Source organism: Colobus angolensis, unplaced genomic scaffold, assembly GCF_000951035.1.
Source record: "Colobus angolensis palliatus isolate OR3802 unplaced genomic scaffold, Cang.pa_1.0 Scaffold518, whole genome shotgun sequence".
Taxonomy (NCBI): Eukaryota; Metazoa; Chordata; class Mammalia; order Primates; family Cercopithecidae; genus Colobus; species Colobus angolensis.
In genome coordinates this window covers 1,800,615-1,823,872 of record NW_012118688.1, presented here as the reverse complement: position 1 = coordinate 1,823,872, position 23,258 = coordinate 1,800,615, and the positions used below count along the sequence as shown (strand labels likewise).

The window sequence follows — 23,258 nt, the reverse complement described above, 5'->3', positions numbered from 1 at the left end:
CATTATTCTCTTTAACAACATTTTAGATTTTTTGATGATAGACAAGCCTTGAAATACTGGAATACAAACAAGTTGGTCATGATCTATCTTACATACACGTTGTTTGATTCTTTTTTTTTTTTGAGATGGAGTCTTGCTCTGTTGCCCAGGCTGGAGTGCAGTGGTGCAATCTCGGCTCACTGCAACCTCTGCCTCCCGGGTTGAAGCAATTCTCCTGCCTCAGCCTCCCAGGTAGCTGGGATTACAGGCATGTGCCACCACGCCTGGCTAACTATTTTTAATATTTTTAGTAGAGACGGGGTTTCACCATGTTAGCCAAAATGGTCTCCATCTCGTGACCTCGTGATCCGCCCGCCTCGGCCTCCCAAAGTATTCACAAATTCTTTAAGGATAATTATATGTATGTTCTCATAACACAGTTCTGCCAATAATTCAGCTTTCCTATACTGTCATTTCCTGATTTCATAATAGAAATTTCTGAGATCATAAAACAAATTAGGGCACATTATTATTATTCTATAGTTTGATAAATCTGTTTCCTGAAAGTTCAGTAAAACTTGACTATAAAATCATCAGAGGATGTTTTCTTGTGAAGTTTCAAGTATTAACCCAAAGGCTTTCTACTTGTTCCAAGCATATTTTTAGTAAATTATATACTTCTACAACTTTCATATTTAATTTAAGTTTTCACATGTATTGGAATAGACCTCTTTATAGTATTTTGATTATCTCATTTTTTCTTTGGATTTATGGTTATGCTTCCTTATTTCTAATATTATTTAACTGTCCCTTCTCTGTTTTGTTCCTTGTCAACCTCACTGTATTAGTATCCATTGTATTCCTCTTTCAAAGGAGAAACTTGGCTCCACTGAGTTTCTGTTTTGTATATATTTTTATACTCCTTTAATTTCTACTGTGTATAATTTTATCTCACCTTCTACCCTCCATAGGTTAGTCTAAGAGACTATTATTTGTAATCTTACTTATAAAGTTGGATGTTTAAAATTTCCAATCTTTTTTCTTTCCTAATATCAGTATTTAAGGTTATATATTTCCAAGCATGGATAATTTTACTGTACTTTATTAAGGTTTTTTCTTCACTCACTGAAATTTTGATGTTTATTTAATAAAACAGATAAAGTAAACAATGGTGCCAGCCTAATTCTTTATCTAAAGAAAGTAGCAAAAGTCCCAGTAGCTGTTTTAAATTTAGTTTTCAGCTCTAATGTCCAGATGGTGTTTATAGTACTTGATTGTATTATACACTCATGATTCTTAGTGAATGCTTTCAAGATTTGGAATCTAGTATTTTAATTATTATTTATTTGTGAAATTCAGTATAATTCCTTCTTTTACTCTGTAGATTTTTTTTTAACATTTTCTAACTCATGGTGGATTTTGTTGTCTTTTCTTTATTGACTTTTAGTTAATTATATTTATTTTTGGAGAACATAGTCTATATTATGTCAACCTTTTAAATATTTTGGAGACATGAATTGTAACTATAGAATCATACATTGTCAATTTCTATAAATGTCTCATGATTCATTTAAAAATGTGTATTCTCTAATTGTAAGGTGCAATTTATACATGTTAAATGAATGAAGCTTGTTATAAATACTGTTCAAATATCTTGTCTCTGGACTCATCAACACTTCTGATACATGTTTTAACATCCCAGAGTTATGAAGGACTAGTCAAATTTTCCCAATTTTTATTTGGAGATTACATATTTTAAGACTATTTTAATTATGCATAGAACTTTAGAATTCTGTTGGCTTTCAGGTGAATTTAATCTTTTATAATTATCTGATGACTTTTATATCTTAAAAACACACGTTACCTATAGAGGTTATTGCATTTGAAATTAATACTACTACCCAGCTTTATTTTGGTTATGCTGTTATATCTCTTCCTATCATTTCACTTTGGTGCTTCTCAGCTGAGGGTGATTTTGCTCCCCAGGAGACATGTAGCCATGTGTAGAGATATATATTTTTTGTAACATCATAGGGAGGAACACTATTGGGTAGAGGCTATGGATGTTGCTAAACATTCTACAATAAACAACATAGCCTCCATATATATATATATATATACACTTTCAACTGTAATTAAGGTCTCTAATTAACTGACTTTGAATAAAGCAAGAGGGAGATTGTCATGGATGGGTCTGACATAATCAATTGAGATCACAAAAGAGGGTTTGAAAGTCAGAAGTAGAGAAATCTGAAAGATGGTATACTTTTGGCCTTGAATTAGTTGTACACCATGTTGCGAGGATGTGACCACATGCCTAGGACTTGAGGGTGGATTGAGTGTGTCCCTAGGCAAAAAAATGATGCTTTAGTTCTATAAGGACCATGAAATTAATTCTGTCAACAACTTGAGAGCTCGGAGGAAGACTGAGCTTCAAGTGAAAGTGCCACTCCAGCCAACACCTTGACTTCTGCTTATTGAGACACTCAGCAGAGGATGCAGCTAAGCCAGCTGGACTACTAAGTCAGAGAAACTGCAAGATAATAAACAAATTCATGCTGTTTGAGATATCAAATGCATGTTTTAAGGCACCACATTTGTGATAATTTTTCACACAGCACCAGCAAACCAATATACTGAATTTTTAGGCTTGCTTACTACTCCATAAAGAGAGACACAGCAAAAAAAAATAAAAATAAAAATAAAAAAATAAAAAAATTACAAGAAAATTCAATGACTGTGAGATAATTAAGAAAGATTTTTTGTTTTTTGTTAAATTTTAATATATAGTTAAATATTTTAATAGTTCTTTTCAACTATAGACACAAGCCATTCTTATATAATTCTCATATAACACAGACACAAACAAAAAAGCACATAAAGAAGATGTGGTAAATTCACATTATTTACCTGAAATAGTTTTGAGGTAAAATGTTAATATCCATCACAGTTGTTACATCCAAAGGAACAGGAGTGAAAAATATAAATGGAGGGTCAAACAATAATTCTGGTGATTTTACTTCTCCAGTAAGACATAACATTTTATAGCAAACAGGAATATCATTCAAAAACATAGGAATATCTGCTATGTATCTTCCAGGACAATCTAATGAAAAACAAAATTTTAAGGGTATTTTAAATTAGTTAAAACACAAAAAAATTTACATAGCTGAAACATAAACATTACTAAATTTCAAAATGTACAATGATGTTACAACTTAATGGGGCAGAATAAATTACCCAGAAATTAGATTTAGCTTGCTGAAGAACTTAAGACACGTAATGAGGTGCTGTTGAAAGAAAACTGTTTTAAAATACAGCTCAACTAGAAATGGAGCAAGTCTCTTTAACGTAGATTTTCATAATTTGGGGAAAATCAATATACCCTGGGAAAGCAGTGCAATAGAACATTTTTTTTTTTTTATTATACTTTAAATTCTAGGGTACATGTGCATAACGTGCAGGTTTGTTACATATGTATACTTGTGCAATGTTGGTGTGCTGCACCCATCAACTCGTCAGCACCCATCAATTCATCATTTATATCAGGTATAACTCCCCAATGCAATCCCTCCCCCCTCCCCCCCCCCATGATAAGCCCAGTGTGTGATGTTCCCCTTCCCGAGTCCAAGTGATCTCATTGTTCAGTTCCCACCTATGAGTGAGAACATGCGGTGTTTGAAAAAAAATTATTCTCTGTGTTTTAAAAGAAGCTTCCCAGACCTTTAGAATATGCAGTATGAGGATGAGGTTAGACCACTGCCATAAGGATCCCAGGGGACTACTGAGAAAAGGAAGTCCTGAGATGAAAGGAATGTGCTGTATCCCAGATTTTTAAGTTTAAGAAATACTACCAGGGTTGACAGGCCAATTTTACCTGGTAGGAAAGGACAGGAAATTCCCATGCCATAGCTTAGTAAGAGAAAAGGTAGTTTGCATTAGAGAGCAGGGCTCAATACGGGAAGCTGAAAGCTAGTTTCTGAGGACAGTTTTTCCATCACAGCAAGTAATCAATACCCTTTCACACCAAAATCTCCAAGCATAGTGTGTGACAGAGAGAAAAGAGTGACTCAGTGATTGTGATTTCAAGCTGATATCTTAGAACCTCCCAGTGAGACACCAGTGCACCTTAGCAAAGATTGGGGCCATCAAGGGTATCTTCAGAGCAGAAAATGACAGTGCACTGGGTGATGCAAGACCATGTTCCAAAGTGACACTTAGTGCTAGAAGCAAAAGCTATGGACTCATTGAAATCATCAGCCATACTAGCGCTCTCTGTACTGAAGGCCATTACTTAATCAAATAAGCCCTTTACCTGATCAAGTAAGTAGTCTAGGGTTCTTGGAAAAAGGGAGGCAGCAGGAGAGGAAAGGAGAGGAGGGATAGAAGAATAATGGGCTCCCTACTAATAATGACAAATGAGTACTGGAAAGACTATGTGAAAAATTTTTAAAAAATTACGTATAGTTTGAGCTGATAAAATAAGCTATAAGAGAATATATGTATTTAAAACATTACAAATCTATAGGGAAATCATGGTTTCATTTCATAAATTTGATGTTGTTAAACTTATTTTGGGGAGAAAAAATAATTTCAGAGTTAGGGAACATTTTAAGACTTATTGAATTCTGATTGTTTCAGAATTTCAGACCTCTTAAAGGGTTCTGGGGTGATAGAGAAGGAGATTCTTTGTATAACCTCAGACTATTGGAGATTCAACCATACCCCCTTTTAAGCTGAGAGTATTTTCTCTCTCATCTGAGATGTAATTTATAAAGGCATTTTAAGCATGTTTAATTCTTAAGAGTTAGGTTGTATTGACCAGGCGTGGTAGGGCGCGCCTCTAGTCCCAGCTACTTGGGAGCGTGAGGCAGAAAAATCATTTGAACCCAGGAAGTGAAGGTTACAGTGAGCTGAGATTGCACCACTGTACTTCAGCCTGGGAAACAGGGTGAGACTCCATCTCCAACAATAACAACAACAACAAGAACAACAACAAAAACAAAACAACAAAAGAGTAAGGTTGGGAGCCTAATAAAGGAAACCACAGATTTGACTGATAGGGCCCCGTCCCATATTAAACGAAAAGTCAAAAGGAAATGTTTCTTATTTCCTTCTAGATTGACCAGTCCAGTGCATTTTGTCTGAGTAAAAATATTGACAGGGACATAAAAGAGAAGTTCTGAACAGAAATATGGATGGTAGGTTCAGCTGGAATAGCCTTTGTGCTAGCTCTTTCGAACTCGAATATGGTAGAAATGGAGAAGAAACTAGAGAAATACATAATAAAACTTATTTTTACTAAACAAATTTCAGAATGCAAAGAATAGTTGATATTTTCTATCATATTTTCAGAGATTTAAAGAGACGTAGTAAAAAGATTAAACATTTTTAAACCTACTAATCATAATGTGCTATGAGATGTTTCTCACACACAAAGCTAAAATGATTATACAATGCCATGCTAATAGATATAGCAGAACATCAAGTTAATGCAACACAGTGCTAATAGAACATTATTGAGAGGGAGAGAGCACAGTGCTCAAGGAACTCTCTAATAAGCTTAAAAGCTATAACAGATTCTTACCCTGCCTGAACTTCTACTGATAACTGAGCCAGTTGCGGGTATTTTATCTAGATTACCATATGTGTAAAACTTAGTGTCCTCGTAATTTGGGTATTTTATAAGTCTAATAAAATGAAAAACAGATTACATTGCACTATAGTGGCTGAGTGTGACAAGCAGAATTCTGAGACCATTCCTCAAAAAATTAAAAATAGAACCACCATATGATCTGGTAATCTCAAAGGAAATGAGATCAGTATCTCAAATATCTGCACTCCTATATTTATTGCAGCAATATTCACAATAGCCAGATTATAAGAGTGTCCATTGATGGATGAGTGGATAAATAAATTGTGATGTATGTATACACAATAGACTACTATTCATTCATATGAAAGAGGAAAATTCTGCCCTTTGCAAAAAAAAAAAAAATGGTTGAACCTAGAGGATATTATTGTAAGTAAAATAAGTCAGACACCGAAAGACAATTACTGTATAATCTCATTCATGTGAAATCTAAAAAGTCAAACTCACGGAAGCAGAGTGTAGGGCATTGTCTTCTAGGGGCTTGGGAGTGGGGGAAATGGGGAGATGGTGATCAAAGGGTACACACTTTCAGATATAAGATGAACAAGTTTCTGGGGATCTAATGTACAACATGGGTGATGATGGATATATTAAGTAATTTCATTGTGGCAATTATTACACAATGTATACATACATCAAATCCTCACATTGTACACCTTGAATATATACCAACTTCGTCAATTAAGTAACGTAACATTCAAAAATAGATTAATAAAATTGTATTATTTATAATTATTCAAATTAAAAGAAACAAATAAATAATCTAAATTTCTGTATACATAATAAAACAATGTCATATATGAAGGATAAATTGAAAGTATAACCACAAATATAGGAGAAAAGATCTTACTTGGACAGAAATTTATGGAAACATTATACTTTGCATTTGGTCGTATAATCCCATTCAGTACACTGAACTTGAAGGTGCCATCTTTGAAAAGCTTGCCAGTATTACTAAGATCCAAAGTCCATGTCACATGGTGTTTGGTAATATTATATAAAACAAGATTCTGCTCACACACACAAAAAGACAAAAAAAAGTTAAAAATTATAGCATGCAAAATAAAGTTTAGTTGTATTACCATCTCAATTTGATGAGCCTATGTATAAATTCAAATGATTAATCATAGATAAAATGCTTTAAAATGATATTAGACAAAGGGGTTTTTAGTCTGATGAAACTGTTCTCTATGGCAATGAAGTGGTAGACACATTATTCCATGCATTTTTCAAAACCCAAAGATCTTACATGAACATAAATGTATGTAAATCAAAAACAATCAATCCAGCTGTAATACAGTGCATCACAGTCTGTAATCCATCTTGGAATGTTGATACACTGTATTACAAATGTGTGAAATAACCTCACTGAATGTAGTTAGGGTAGGGAGAAATTGACCTCAGTAACTTTGAAAAACTGTGTTTTTGACTGAAAGCTACAAGGCTAAAGAGTAACAATTGTGTATGAATAATGTACTCTAGGTGATAAAGGTGTCAGCAATTTTAACAGGCTACAGTTAAGAAATTCTGAAACTTCTTTACTTGAAATTAGGATTAAAATAAGTAAATAAAGTGTAAAAAATGAGAGGCAGATTTCCCGTTGTCAGAGAAATTAGTCAAAAATGAGTAAGAGAGAAAGATGGGAATGGACGTTGTGGTGCTAGATTAGAGATATCAGTCTGAACTGGTGTTAGTTAGATGGATGTATGGAGAGAGAGAGAGAGAGAGAGACACATATAGATAATTATAAGTATATGTGTATATGTGGATTAGTATGTATACACATATTTCCTGACTCTATTTGTTGAAAGGGCCTAGAACCTGTGACACTGCAGTAGCAACTTATATACACAGTACTTAGACCTTGATTTCTAAATATCATTCTACAATAAAAAGTACTAAGGGATCTTGGAGAAATGTTGATTTTAGAGCTGGAGCAAGTAAAATAAAAGATGAGCCTGGAACATTTGGTAGTACCACTAACTAAGAAAACACTTCAAAATCACAATGATGGGAGCCTGTCAAAGGACCAACGTAAAAGCGCTTATAATGGCTAAAGCAGAAACAATTTCAGCAACAAAATAAATAATATAATATTAAATTATAACTGAAAGTATAAAAATAAATATATGTGTGTTCATGATGATATATTATGTAATAAAATAAATAAATAAGGAGAGGAAATAATCTCTTTTAAAGAAAATTTCCAAGTAATATATGTAATATATAAGTAGAGCTTAACCTCCTATCACTTGATTGTAGGCTAAAATTGATCACACACTTCCAAAGGATAGAGTATGGAAAGTGAAAAACAGTAACTTCACAGTGGAGAAACCTAGCAGACATCACCAGTAATTAGTCATTTTCATATCATGTATTCCTTTATACGATGTGAAAAAAAAATTATTTCACCTCAGTAACATTCTTCTTCAAAACCCATGGAAAATAAAAACTCAGTCTAATCAGGTGAAAAACACCAGACAATCTCAAATTAACAGATATTTTCAAAAAATGCTAGACAAATACTCTTTAAAACCGTCAAGATAATAAAAAATAAGCAAGATTGAGAGCCTGTCACAGGTTGGATGAGACTAAATGCAATGTACTATCCTGGTTGGACCCCGGGACAGTAAATGGACATTAGTGAGAAACCATTGATTTCTGAATAGAGTCTGTTGTTTAGTCAATAATGTTGTACTAATGTTAATTTCTCATTTCAAAAAAATGCCCTAGGGTTGTGTAAGGTAACGTTAGGTAAAGTTGGGTGAAAGCTATCAGAAATTCTCTGCACTATCTTTGAAACATTTTAGTAAATTTGAACATTATGGTCCTGACTTGCATGCAGACTCATCTTTCTAATGTAACCTGCTATTAAAATACAACTATCAACCAGGTTTTTTCATTAACTTCACTCTTCAAATACTTGAAGACTACAGAATGAGTCATACAATTATCACCACATTTTATTCCCAAGCCTTGAAGTACTGCATCTATTTTAGCTCTAATATTGGTATATCCTAACTATAAAAGGTTAATTTACGCATTCTAAAGAAAACATGTTTCAATACAGAAGGTGAGCACAAAATCATACCAGCCATTTGAAGCTTAATTTTTGTCATTTTAAAATGAGGAAAAGCTATTATACTTCCAAAATACTATCTACCTTCTCTATCTTAAAATTCTGAGAAGGGAACTGATACAGTTATCTATAAAGAAACATTGGTCAATTTGTTCAGTATGTTTAGTGTTTTTTTCTTTATATTTTTGTCAAAATCACATATGTATGCAGCTTACACAAAAAGTTCAAAATGCTTGTTTAAAAGCAGTTGTCCCACCAAATTCCTCTTCATCAAAAGTTCTGCTTCCCAGAAGCAACCAATTTTAGCCAATTGTGATTTCAGTTTTTATCTAAATGTGACACCAATATGGCTTATATTAGTTTTTTATAGATGCCATAACAGATTACCACAAACATACGGACTTTAGAAAACACAAATATATTATTATATATCACATTTCTCTAGATTAGAAGTCCAACACAAGTATCATCTGGCTAAGATCAACGTGTTAGCAGGAACTGTGTTCCTTCCTGAAAGCTCTAGGAAAGAGCCCATTTCACAGCCTTTTCTAGTTTCTAGAGGTCAGCTCATTCCTCAGTTGGTGGCCTTCTTCCTCTATGTTGAACACTGCATCACTCTGACCCTTCTGTCATCACATCTCCCTCTGAGCACAGTTAGAAAAGGTTCTCTGCTTTTAACCACTCATGTTATTAGATTGGGGCCACCTAGATAATTCAGGAAAATCTTCCCTTCTCTGAGTCCTTTACCATAATTACATCAGCAAAGTATCTTTTGTGATATAAGGTCATGTATTCACAAATTTTGGAGATAAATACTTAAGCATCTTTGGGGCCATTATCTGCCTGCAGCATGAGTATTTTATGGTTTATCAGCTTCAGATACTGTCTTTTGACTGCCGACTAGGAAAGATGAAGATGCAGCTCATTGGTACTACCTATACTCCTCGCTCCACTTCCTATTTTGGAAATTGAAATTTTTTTTAAATTCTTCCATTAGTCACTTGGTAATTTTAAGCAAAATATATATACACCTCTTGTTTTTCTTATTCTCTCTACTTTAGACAGCACCCATTAACTACCCAGTATGTAAAATGAGTTTTATTTCTTTATTTCAAAATCCTTAAACCTTCTGTCAAATTAACCTTCCATAAACACATTACATCTTCTCTGTACCATATATCTTATATATTATGACTGCAAATATCATTCATGGGAAGTTTAAGTAGAAGATTAGAGTCACATTTTTTTTCTCCATGGGGCCAATGTCGCTCTTTCTCCTCAAAAGAGAGAATGCTATTGATGTCTAGATCTTCTTTGCTTACATCGATTGAATAAAATTTCAATGACATAAAATAATCTGCATTTATGAAGGTATTGTTTTTATCTGAAATCCATTAAATTCAGTTAATTAAAGTTGCCCTTCTAGTCCGACATATAAGGTCTTTGTATTCTTGAAGTTCTATTTGAAGTAGAAGTTTTCTTGACTTTTGATACTCTAAACAGTCACATTTTAATTTCAGTAGATCCTTCATTGATCTCTAACTATAATTTTATATAGCATTCTGCTATGTTTTATTAAAGCAATGCTAAATATTCTCTCCATATAATTTTTCTTCAATGTTATAAAGGTTCAAAATTGGTTACAGGTATAGCGATATATAAGACAAAAAGGGGCAGTGCAAATACAAATTTCTATAATGTGTCCTGAACTTCTTTTTTTGCACGTCTCTCTGTTTTCCTTCCTAATTAGAAGAGAGGCAGAGATATCCCGTAAGAAAAAAATAGTAACTTAATATAGAAGCTACTTTACTATTATTATTATTCAGATTTATTATTGCCTAGCACATTTTCTTTTATCTATGGAATATATTTCATATTAATTTAAATTATAGCTTCTATTTGTATAAGGAGAATGGGATACTTTAATTATATTAAAATTATTTTAATATTCTTATTACTTATATGCATATATGTATTTATAAATAGCTGTATATGTATTTAAACATTTTGAAAATTACTCCTGAGAAATTTTATATGTAAGTTTTCTAAAAACACCAGTATTCTTGCTCCAAATAGCATAAACAATTGGGGAGAAATTAATCATAGGGAATAGTTCATATGACTCATGCTTATGAATAATCAACTTAACAAACTAAAATTCATAATCATGAAAAGAATTGTAAACTGTATCACTTCTTTATACATACCTGAGTTTTTGTGACCTTGTTATTAGGATTCATCTCATGTAAAGGGATTTCAAATACAAACTTAGTACTAGATAAGTTCAATGGTGATTGCAATGCTGTGAGAGGAACATAAATATACTGATAAAATGTCAACAGATATAAGCCCATAGGTACTTCTTAGTATACTTTAAAACATTAAACATTAAGAAAATAAGATTTGTTTCTATATATTTTTATATTCCCAACCAGAAAATAAAATAACATTTAAAAACATTTCTAAAATATCTTGGTTTATTGAATTACCGAAGTTCCCTTTTGTGGAATATTTTAATGGCAATGAATTATAAGTAAAATAGGAAAATTATCCTTGAAATAACAAAAAGGTGATATTGAGCTAAGAAAAAAGTAAACAGAGCTAAAATGATCTCCACACTAGAGTTTGAACAACACTGGTGTGAACAGAAATGCAGAAGGAAAATTTATTGGAATACAGAGAAAATATATAGCTGGCATAGCATGTAACATTTCCTAGATAAAACAAGAAAACTCTGGGAGTAAATGGCTATTCCATGGAAGATTAAGAAAAGGCGTATCTGTAAAAATACTCACTGCATTAGAGAAGATATTATAATCTACTGGAAAAAAAACTCTATACTTCTTGAAACTTACCTCTAAGACATTTGTAATTCTTAATGAAAACTAAAGGGTATCACCAGCTTTTGAAAAAATAAGTAAATAAAATAAAAACAATTTCTGATCCTAAAAATGCATGTATCTTACACGTGTTTTTATTATGCCACTGGAATTAATGGATGATTTGACAGGGGGCCAGGACCTGTGGGATAGGAGAAAGTTGTAGATAGTGTCCATCCTTGTGTTACTCCCAAAACCTGTCATGTGAAATCCTAAAAGAGACAATGTTACAGCAGACATATAAAAAGTGGCACATGTAATATTGTCTTTCCATTTACAAATTGGCAACTAGGAATAACCAGTGAAAATAATATGTTGACTACAACTTTAAAAACAAAGCATTGTTTTGGCATATTACTTCACCATTTAGAGTGCCTTATTTCATTTAAACAAACAAATTATACTCTGCCTATCACAAATTTTTATAGAATCATTTTCTGAAGAAACCAAACCACCTAAGATTAAAGATCACAGACTAATTTCCCAGACATACCTCCTCAAATTAAAACATTCATTAGTATCCTGATTGCCAGACAGTGATATAATATTTAATGATAAAGCCAGCCTTTTAAGAGGTATTAATAAACATCAGCAAACAGGCAAGGGTCAATAGATATTAAAGAACTATTCAACATAAAAGAGAGAGACATAGAGGAAGAAATAATTCAGCAAAAATAGTGAAAATGTAGTCAACAGAAAAAAAAAGTCAATGAAATCATATTATAATTAGAAATAAAAGGTATTATTTTCCAAAAATAACAGGCTATCAGGAAATAATTAGTAAATACTAAGAACTCTTACTAGTTTAAAACTGCCAAAATAATATTTTAAGATTTAGAAAAGTCAAGTAAGAAAAATATTGGGGGCCGGGCGCAGTGGCTCAAGCCTGTAATCCCAGCACTTTGGGAGGCCGAGACGGGCGGATCACGAGGTCAGGAGATCGAGACCATCCTGGCTAACGTGGTGAAACCCCGTCTCTACTAAAAAATACAAAAAACTAGCCGGGCGAGGTGGCGGGTGCCTGTAGTCCCAGCTACTCGGGAGCCTGAGGCAGGAGAATGGCATAAACCCGGGAGGCAGAGCTTGCAGTGAGCTGAGATCCGGCCACTGCACTCCAGCCCGGGAGACAGAGCGAGACTCCATCTCAAAAAAAAAAAAAAAAAGAAAGAAAAATATTGGGAAATACAATAAAAAGATGAGGAAAATGGCAGTAAGAGAGACTGCCTAAGATAACAAATATATAAATGCATATATACATATATACGACATAATCCATAAAGTATAAAATCCAACCGATAGTAATCTGAGAATATAGAAAACGATGATAGAAAATTTTCAAGAAAATAATTTATGAACGCTTTGTAGAACTAAAGGACATGAGTTCCCCATTTGAAAGAACACAAAAATGTAACACAATAGTAAGGATCCAAACCTGTGGGACATAGCAAAAACAGTGCTAAGAGGGAAGTTTGCAGCATTAAATGCCTATATCAAAAAAGAAGAAAGATCACAAATTAACAACTTAATGTCACACCTTAAGGAACTAGGAAAACAAGAACAAACCAAAGCCAAAATTAGCAGAAGAAAAGAAATAAAGATTAGAGCAGAGCTAAATGAAATAGAAACCAAAAAACAATGCAAAGGATTAACAAAAAGAAAAGCTGGTTCTCAGAAAGTGTTTTAAAAATGGATAAGCTATTATACTAACTAGACTAACCAAGAAGAGAGAAGATTCAAATAGACACAATCAGATATGAAAACACAGACATTACAACTAATATGACAGACATGCAAAAGATCATCAGAGACTATTATGAGCAACTGTACACTCGTGAACTAGAAAATCTGGAGAAGATGGACAAATTCCTGGAAACATACAACCTCCTAAGATTGAACCAAGAAGAAATAAAACTCCTGAACAGACCAATAATGAGTAAAGAGATTGAATCAGTAATAAAAAAAAAAAAAAAATCTACCACCCAAAAGAGCCCAGGACCAGTGAATTCATAGCTGAATTCTACCAAACATACAAAGAATTATACCAATCCTCCTAAAACTATTTCCTGTAAGAACTGGAACAAGACAAGGATGTCAACTTTCACACTCCTATTCCACACAGTACTGGAGTCCTCATCAGAGCAATGAAGCAAGAGAAAAAATAAATAAATATATAAAAGGCATCCAAACTGAAAAAGAGGTAGTCAAACTATCCCTGCTCATTGATAAAATCTTACACCTAGAAATCTTTAAAGACTCTACCAAAAACCTCTGAGATTTGATAAATGAATTCAGTAAAGATTCAGCATACAAAATTAACACACAGAAATAAGTAGTGTTTCTATATACAAACAATAATCTAGCTGAGGATCAAATCATGACAGCAATCTCATTTACAATAGCTTAAAAAATAAATAAAATACTAGCCAAGGAAGTAAAAGGTATCTATAAAGACAGCTACAAAACACTGATGACAGCAATCACAGATGACGCAACAAATGGGAAAACATTTAATGCTCATGGATTAGAAGAATCAATTATCATTAAGTGGCCATACTGCCCAAAGCAATCTAGAGATTCAACACAATTTCTATCAAAGTACCAAGGTCATTTTTCACAGAATTGGAAAAAGCAATCCTACAATTCATATCAGAATAATGAAACTGGACCCATACTTCTCCCCATATATAAAAATTAATTAAAAATGGATTAAAGGCCTAAATATAAAACTGTAAACTATAATGATCCTAGAAGAAAACATAGAAAAAGCTCTTCTGGACATTGACCTAGTCAAATAATTCATGACCAAGTCCTCAAAACCAAAAACAACAAAAATAAAAATGGACAAATGGGACTTAATGAAACTACAAAGCCTCTGCACAGAGAAATAAACAATAGAAAGAGTAAACAGACAACATACAAAATGGGAGAAAATACTAACTATGCATGTGACAAATGACTAATATCCAGAATCCGTAAGGAACTTAAACAAATCAAGAACAAAATAAATAACCCCATTAAAAAGTGGGCAAAGGACATGAACAGAAACTTCTCAAAAAAAGAAAAACATGTAGCCAACAAACATGAAAAACATTTCAGCATCACTAATTATCAGCGAAGTGCAAATGAAAACCATAATGAGATACTATCTTACACTAGTCAGAAAGGCTATTATTAAAAACTAAAAAAACAACGGATGTTAGTGAGGCTATGGAAAAAAGTGAACACTTACATACTGTTGATGAGAATATAAATTAATACAACATTTATGGAAATAGTGTGGAGATTTCCTAAAGAACTAAAAATTGCACTACCATTTGATCTAGCTATCCCACTACTGGGCATAAACCCAAAAAGAAAGAAATCACAACATCAGAAAGATACCTGCACATATTGGATAAAGAAAATGCGATACACATATGCACACAAGTGCGCGTGCACACACACACATGCACACCATGGAATAGTACTCAGTCATAAAAAAGAATGAAATCATGTATTTTGCAGCAACATGGTTGGAAGCGGAAGCCATTATTGCCAATGCAATCACTCAGAAACGGAGAGTCAAATACTGTATGTCCTTACTTTTAAGTGGGAGGTAAACAATGGATACACATGGACATACCCCGTGGAGTAACAGACATTGGAGACTACAAAAGGTGGGATGGTGTGAGATGGTGAGGGTTGAAAACTTACCTACTGGCTATAATGCTCACTATTTGGATGATGGGTACCCTTAAAGCCTAGACTTCACCACTATGCAACATATGCATGTAAGACATCTGCATTTTATTCCCTAAATATCTATTTATGTATATATAACATATATAACATATATATATGATGAGAGATTCACATGAAAGTCATCAGTATAAAATAATGAAACACCAGGAGAAAAGAGAAGTTTCTAAAAGCTTCAAAGAGGAAACATTGAGTAGCACATAATGGATGTAGAAGAAAAATAACAGATTTCTAAATACAAGAGAAGATAGAAGACAATAATCATAGTTTCAAAATTTTGAAGAAAAATTATTTCAATATAAAATTTTATATTCAACCGCATTATATCGTTCACATGTGGGAGGAAAAATGATACTATCAGACATGAAAATTCTCAAAAAATTAACTCCCTTGGAGTTAATGATGGACTTGATCAGAGTTTTTTGTTAACATTGAAATGGTATTCAGCAGCGGACTTATAAGAAGGCCTAAGACGTACCTGCCTAGATAGCTTATCAAAAATACATAGAATTTACAAATTTATGGAGCATGGATGACAAAGAGTAGACATTTATCATATAGGCATTTCATATCTATGTAACTATTAAGAGTACAAAAATAAGGAGCATCAAACAAAAATGGCATTCTTTGGGAACAAGGTTTATATAAATGTCATTCAAAATGATCTAATAAATAGCATGAGGATTAATGTTAATTATATTATATTGTATACTGGAAATTTCCTAAGAAAGCAGATTTTAAGTAATTTTGCCACCAAAAAATGTAACCGTGTGGGATGATGGATATGATGGATATGTTAATTTGCTTGACTACGAAATCATTTCACTATGTATATGTATATCAAAATATCATGTTGTACATCTTAAACATATACAATAAAAATTTAAAAACTCATCTGTTAATTCAAAAACTAAAAGGAATCCTAGGGAGGGAGAAAAGAACAATTTGGAAGATGTGTCTGACAGATCTCATCTTCTTGAAGAAGAAATGCTACATCTTTGCCTAATTTTTCTTGTATCATTTGAATCATTAGTGAACTTTGGTTTTGGTTAAGTTATATAATACAAGTAAGTCTGATTTTACATCTGAAATCTTTGTGGAAGTAGAAAAATATCTGTAAATGCGTTACATATGTACTTTTTTATGCGTTACATATGTACTTTTTGGAAGTACAAAATATCTAATAAAGCGTTACATATTTACCAACCCTCTAGCTGACAAAGACATTCTAAATTTTCAAGCAATGTTAGACATCATGAACAAGAGAGATTTTCCATAAAGTTAACAAAGAGATCTATCAGAAAATGAATAATACTAAAGACAAATAACAAATCTTGGAAGACACTCACATTAAATATAAAAACAATATAAACAGCTCACCCAAATCTATCAGACAAATACAAAAACTTAAAAAGCAAAGGTACTTTACTTAAAGGTGAAGTATATGAACAGACAAGTTCCATAAAAATATATAATTAAAAGCAAAGGTAGGAAATTCTCATCCTTGTGAGCAATCAAACTGAAAATAGAAATAATGTATTTTTAATCACAGAGAAAGATAGACAATTTTTTTTTTATATAGACACCATCTCACTCTATCCCCAGGCTGGAGTGCGGTAGCAGGATCATAGCTCACTACTAGGCTCAAGGGATACTCGCGCCCCAGTCTCCTGAGTAACTGGGTCTACAGATGTGCGTTACCAAATTCAACTACTTTTTTTTTTTTTTCATTTTTATTTGGAGATAGAGTCTCACTATGCTAACCAGGTTGGTCTCAAATTTCTAGCTTCAAGGGACCCTCTAGCCTCAGCCTCCCACCAAAGTGCTAGGATTATAGGTGTGAGTCAAAATTATCAGTCAAGAGAGCCAATTTCTTTAAGTCAACATTAATAAGAGCTTACACCAGGGAGGGAGTAAAATGTTAAAACCCTTTAGAAATATTCTGTGACAACATTCATCTGGAACCTTTAACATGTATGCACTTTAGATATAATGAAATCCATTTTGAGAATCTCTCCAAAAAATTCTAAAAAAGAAAAAAGTATTATGCAAAAAATGTTCACTACCACAATATTTATATTAACAAGAAGGTAAAAGGAAGGAACAACCTAAATGCTTATGATGATGTTTAGGTCACCTAGAAGAGACACTTACAGGATGAATTTTTTTGCACTAGCTTTCAGGGTTAATTTAAATACTTAATAAGGAACTACAATATCCAAGTAAAACTTTCTATTCAGATTAAACAGAGAGAGAATGAGTGCAGCAAAATGTTGAAACAGAAGGTTCCACCAACTGTCCTCCCTGCACGGTCACCATTTAACAAGTACCTACACAAAAAAAGCAACTACATAAGAACCAAAAATCAAGTGAGCACTAACAGTACCTGGTTTCAACTTCATAACACTGAAAGAGGCTGAAGAAGTAGGTAAAACTGTCATGAATCACTGACATCACGCGTTCCAAATATCCCGGCAGTGGCAGTATGGTACTGCCCTATTAGAGCAGAAAGTCAGACCGGACCAAACACAACTGACATCTACCCATGGAGGGAGAGTTTAAACCAGCCCTAGCCAGAAGTGAATCACTGATCCCAGTAGTGGGAAATGGAGTTCCCACAAGCCTCGCCACCTCCAACTAAGTGCTGTGGAACCCTAGATAAAATTGAAAGGCAGTCTAGCCCACAGAGACAGCAATTCCTAGGTGAGTCCTAGTGGCTGAGCTGGGCCCAGAGCCAGTGTTCTGGGGAGGCACTTGATCTAATAAGACACCAGCTGGGGGAGCTAAGTAAGTGCTGGCATCACACATCCTCTAACCCAAGGCTGCAGAACTCACAGCTCCAAAGAAATCCTTCTCTTACACTTGAGGAGAAGAGAGGAAAAAGCGGGAGGACTTTGTCTTGCATTTTGGATAAGAGCTCAGCTGCAGCAGGATAGGGCACCAGTCAGGGTCATAAGCTCCTTTTCCAGACCCTAGCTTTCAGTTGACATTTCTAGAAACACCATGGGCCAGAAGTAAACCCTCTGCCTTGAAGGGGAGAACTCAGTCCTGGCAGCATTCGTCATCTGCTAAGAGCCTGTGGGTCCTGAATAATCAGCAGTGATACCCAAGTTCTACATCAAGGGCCTTGGGTGAGACTCTGAGACTTGATGGCTTCAGGTGGGACTCAGCACATTAAGAGCTGTGGTGGCTATAGGGTGAGAAAAGCACAGGGAAAAGTAATGGGTACTTTGTCTTGCATCTTAGGTACCAGGTCAGCAACAGTGGGAGAGAGCACCAAGAGGGCTCTTGGGATTCCCAATTCCAGAACTTGGCTCTTGGGTGACATTTCTAGACATGCCCTGGGCCAGGGGGGAACCCATTACTCTGAAGGCTGAGTCCCAGGACAGACAGCATTCACCACAAGCTGACTGAAGAGCCCTTGTGCCTTAAGGAAACATCAGCAGTAGTCTGGCAGCACTCCCTGAGGGCCTGTGGTGGCAGTGGCCATGTGATGAGGCTCCTCTGCCTTTGGAATGGGGAAGAAAGAGTGGGAAGAACTGCATCTTGTGGTTTGTGTGCCAGCTCCACTGCAGTACCATAGAACATCAGAGAAACATGCAAGGTTTTTGACTCTAGTCCCTAGCTCCAGGAAAATACCTCTGGACCCACCCGGGGCCTGGGGGAATTTGCTGTCCTGAAGGAAAAGACACAAGACTGGTTGGTTTTGCCACCATCTGATTGTGCAGCCCTAGGGTCTTGAGTGAACATAGGTGGTAGCCAGGGAGTGGCTACAGGAGGCATTGGGTGAAACCGAGTGCTGTGCTGGCTTCAGGTCTGACACAGCATAGTCCTAGTGGTGGTGGCCACAGAAGTACTTGTATCACTCCACTCCCAACTCTATGTGTCTCAGAACAGAGAGAGAGACTGTTCATTTGGGAGAAAGTAATGAAAAGATCAAGTCTCTGCCTGATAATTCAGAGCATTCTTCTGGATCTTGTCCAAAATCATCAAGGTGGCCCCTCTCTGATTCTGCAAGAATCACAGTGTTACTGGGCTTGGGGTGCCCCCTAAATCAGATACAGCTTAGATCACAAAACCCAAGTCCTTTCAAATATCTGGAAAGCCTACCCAAGAAGGACACGTACAAACAATCTCAGAATGTGAACACTACAATAAGTACATAACTCTTGAATGCCCAAACACAGACAAACATCTACAAGTATCAGGACCATCCAGGAAAACACGGCCTCATCAAATGAACTACATAAGACACAAGGGACCAACCCTGGAGAATCAGAAACATGTGACTGTTCAGAAAGAGGATTCACAATAGCTGTTTTGAGGAAACTCAAAGACATTCAAGATAACAAAGAGAAAGAATTCACAATTCTATAGATAAGATTAACAGAGACTAAAATAATTTTTAAAAATCAAGCAGAAATTCTGGAGCTGAAAAATGCAATTGGCATACTGAAGAATGCATTGGAGTTCTAATGGGAGAATTGATCAAGCAGAATAAAGAAACAGTAAGCTCAAAGACAGTCTATTTAAAAATACACAGTCAGAGGAGATAAAATAAAAAACAAGCATGCTTACAGGATTGGAAAATAGCCTCAGAAGGACAAATCTAAGAGTTACTGCCCTTAAAGAGGCAGTAGAGAAAGAGATGGGGTAGAAAGTTGCTTCAAAAGGATAATAACAAAGAACTTCCCAAACTTAGAGAAATATATATAAATATCCAAGTTATAGAACACCAAGCAGATTAAACCCAAATAAGACTATCTCAATGGATTTAATAATCAAAATTCCAAGATCAAGGATAAAGAAAGAATCCTAAAAGCAGACAAAAGAGAAGAAACAAATAAGATACATAGGAGCTCCAACATGTCTGGCAGCAGATCTTTCAGTGAAAACCTTACAGGCCAAGTTGGAGTAGTATGAAATATTTAAAATACTGAAGAGAAAAAAAAAAAAAAAACGTTTAGCCTAGAATAGTATGTCTGGCAAAATTATCCTTCAAACATGAAGGAGAAATGAAGACTTTCTCAGACAAACAAAAGCTGAGGGATTTAATCAACACCAGAATTGTCCTACAAGAAATGCGTGGAGTACTTCAATCAGAAAGAAAATGGCATTAATGAGCAATAAGAAGTCATCTAAAGGTACAAAACTCACAGGAAATAAGAAGGACACACACAAGTGCTCACCTCGGAGGCACATATACTAAACTTGGAATGATACAGAGAAGATTATTAGTATGGCCCCTGCAAAAGGATGACACGCAAATTCATGAAGTGTTCCATATTTTTTTGGAACCAACCCAAATGCCCATCAATGATATACTGGATAAAGAAAATGTGGCACACATACACCATGGAATACTATGCAGCCATAAAAAAATAAGTTCATGTTTTTTGCAGTGACATGGATGAAGCTGGAAACCATCATCCTCAGCAAACTAACACAGAAACAGAAAACCAAACACCATATGTTCTCACTCATTAGTGAGAGTTGAACAGTGAGAACACACGGACACAGGGAGGGGAACATCACACATCAGGGCCTGTCGGGGGGTGGGGGGAAAAGGGAGGGATAGCATTAGAACAAATACCTAATGAATGTGGGGCTTAAAACCTAGCTGATGTGTTGATGGATGTAGCAAACCACCATGGCACATGTATACCTATGTAACAAACCTGCACATTCTGCACATGAATCCCAGAACTTAAAATACAGTAAAATGAGTAAATAAAAAATTTAAAAAAATAAAAACACAAAAAATTAGCCGGGCATAGTGATGCACGCCTGTAGTCCCAGCTACTTGGAAGGCTGAGGCAGGAGAATCACTCGAACCCAGGAAGCCGAGGGTTGCAGAGCCGAGATCATGCCACTGCACTCCAGCCTGGGCAACAAAGCAAGACACCATCTCAAAAAATAGAAAAATTAAAAAAAGAAGGACACATAAAAAACAAATATTATAGCACTGTAACTATGGTGTGTAAAATACTTACATAGAAAGACTAAATGATGATCCAATCAAAAATAATAACTACAACACCTTTTCAAGATATAGTACCATAAGGTATAGAGACAACAAAAAGTTAAAAAGCAGAGGGATGAAGTTAAGGCATAAGTTTTTATTAATTTTCTTTTTGCTTCTTTATTTGTTTTTCATGCAAATAGTGTTACCTTGTTATTAGCTTAAAAGGAAAGGTTATCAGATACTATTTGCAAACCTTATGGTAACCTCAAACCAAAAAAATACAACAGGTACACTAAACATAAAAAGTGAGAGACTAAATTATATCACCAAAGAAAATCACCATCCCTAAGAGGAAGGCAGGAAGGAAACAAAGAAGAAAACAAAGACCACAAAACAAGCAGAAAAGAAATAACAAAATTCAAGGAGTAAGTCCTTACTTAACAATAATAACATTAAATGTAAATGGACTGGCTGAATGGATAAAAGTACAAGACCCAGTGACCTGTTGATAAGCAATACACTTCATCTATTAACATAAAGACCCACATAGACTGAAAACAAAGTGATGGAAAAGATATTTCATGCCAACAGAAACTAAAAAACAGCAGGAGTAGCTGCACTTTTATCAGACAAAATAGGTTTCGAGGCAAAAATTATAAGAAGAGACAAAGAAGGTCACTATATAATGATAAAGGAGTCAATTCAGCAAGAGAATATAACAATTATAAACGTATATGCACCCAACCCTGGAGCACTCAGATATGCAAAGTAAATATTATTAGACCTAAAGAAACAAATAGATCTGAATGCAATAATAGCTAGAGTCTTCAACACTCCACCTTCCACATTGGACAGATCTCTCAAACAGAAAATCCAAAAAGAAGCATTTGACTTAATCTACACTATAGACCAAAAGCATCTAATAGATACATACAAAATATTTCATCCAATGGCTACAGAATACATATTCTTCTTCTCAACACATGGATCATTCTTAATGAAGAATCGTATGTCAGGTCCCAAAACAAGTCTTAAAACATTCAAAATTTGAAATTATATCAAGCATCTTCTCTGATTACAATTGAACAAAACAAGAAATCAATAATAAGAGGAATTTTGAAAACTATACAAATTGACAGAAAGAAAACAACATATCCAAACCTATAGGATACAGCAACAGCAATACTAAAAGCAAAGTTTATAGCTATAAGTGTCTACATCAGAAAAGAGGAAAATCTCCAAATAACTTAATGATGCATCTTTAAAAACTATAAAAACAAGAACAAACCAGAATTAGTAGAAAAAAAGAAATAAGATCAGAGCATAAATTTTAAAAAATGAAATGAAGAGAGTACAAAAGATCAGTGAAACACAAAGTTGATTTTTTTGAAGAGTTAAACAAAATTGACAAACCTTTAGCTAGACTAAAAAGCAAGAGAGAAGATCCAAATAAATAAAATCAGAGATTTAAAAAAGGCTTATTATAACTGATACTGCAGAAATTCAGAGGGTCATTAGTGGCTACTATGAGCAACTATAAACTAATAAATTGGAAAAATCTAGGAGAAACTGATAAATTCCTAGACACATACAATGCACCAAGGTTGAACCATGTTGGGGTTCAGTCAGGCTAGTGGGAAAAATGTTAAAGATAGTTATAGAAATAGCGACAAACTCTCTTGGAAGGCCTGAGAGTTTGCATAGCTTCACATTGCTTGGCTGAAGGCAGCCAGGGTCTCTTTGCAGAAGCCAGAAAGATTAGGGTGCAAGTACAAAGGAACGTGTGGAGTTTATCTTACTAACCTGTTTACTTATATGTGCCTAAGACTAACCTTTGTCCTACCACAGGTGCTTAACTGTCTCCCACTGGGTGGGGGGAGGGGGGGAGGAGGTCAGCAGAAGTTTATTACCTGCAAATGGTGTTTGCTTTAGGCCTAGGAACCTGGCCTTGAATCTTCACCCTCT

General features: G+C 34.6%; 1 protein-coding gene across 1 annotated transcript in view; it reads right to left on the bottom strand.

Moving 5' to 3' along the window:
* CFAP47 (cilia and flagella associated protein 47) overlaps positions 1-23,258 on the bottom strand; it is a 455,808-nt gene that overhangs the window by 340,295 nt on the left and 92,255 nt on the right. The window contains exons 23-25 of the mRNA XM_011960616.1: positions 10,919-11,013; positions 6,483-6,642; positions 2,890-3,085 (exon numbers count right to left, since the gene is read on the bottom strand). Of these exons, the coding sequence (XP_011816006.1) occupies positions 2,890-3,085; positions 6,483-6,642; positions 10,919-11,013 (451 nt within the window). The remainder of the gene's footprint in view (positions 1-2,889; positions 3,086-6,482; positions 6,643-10,918; positions 11,014-23,258) is intronic.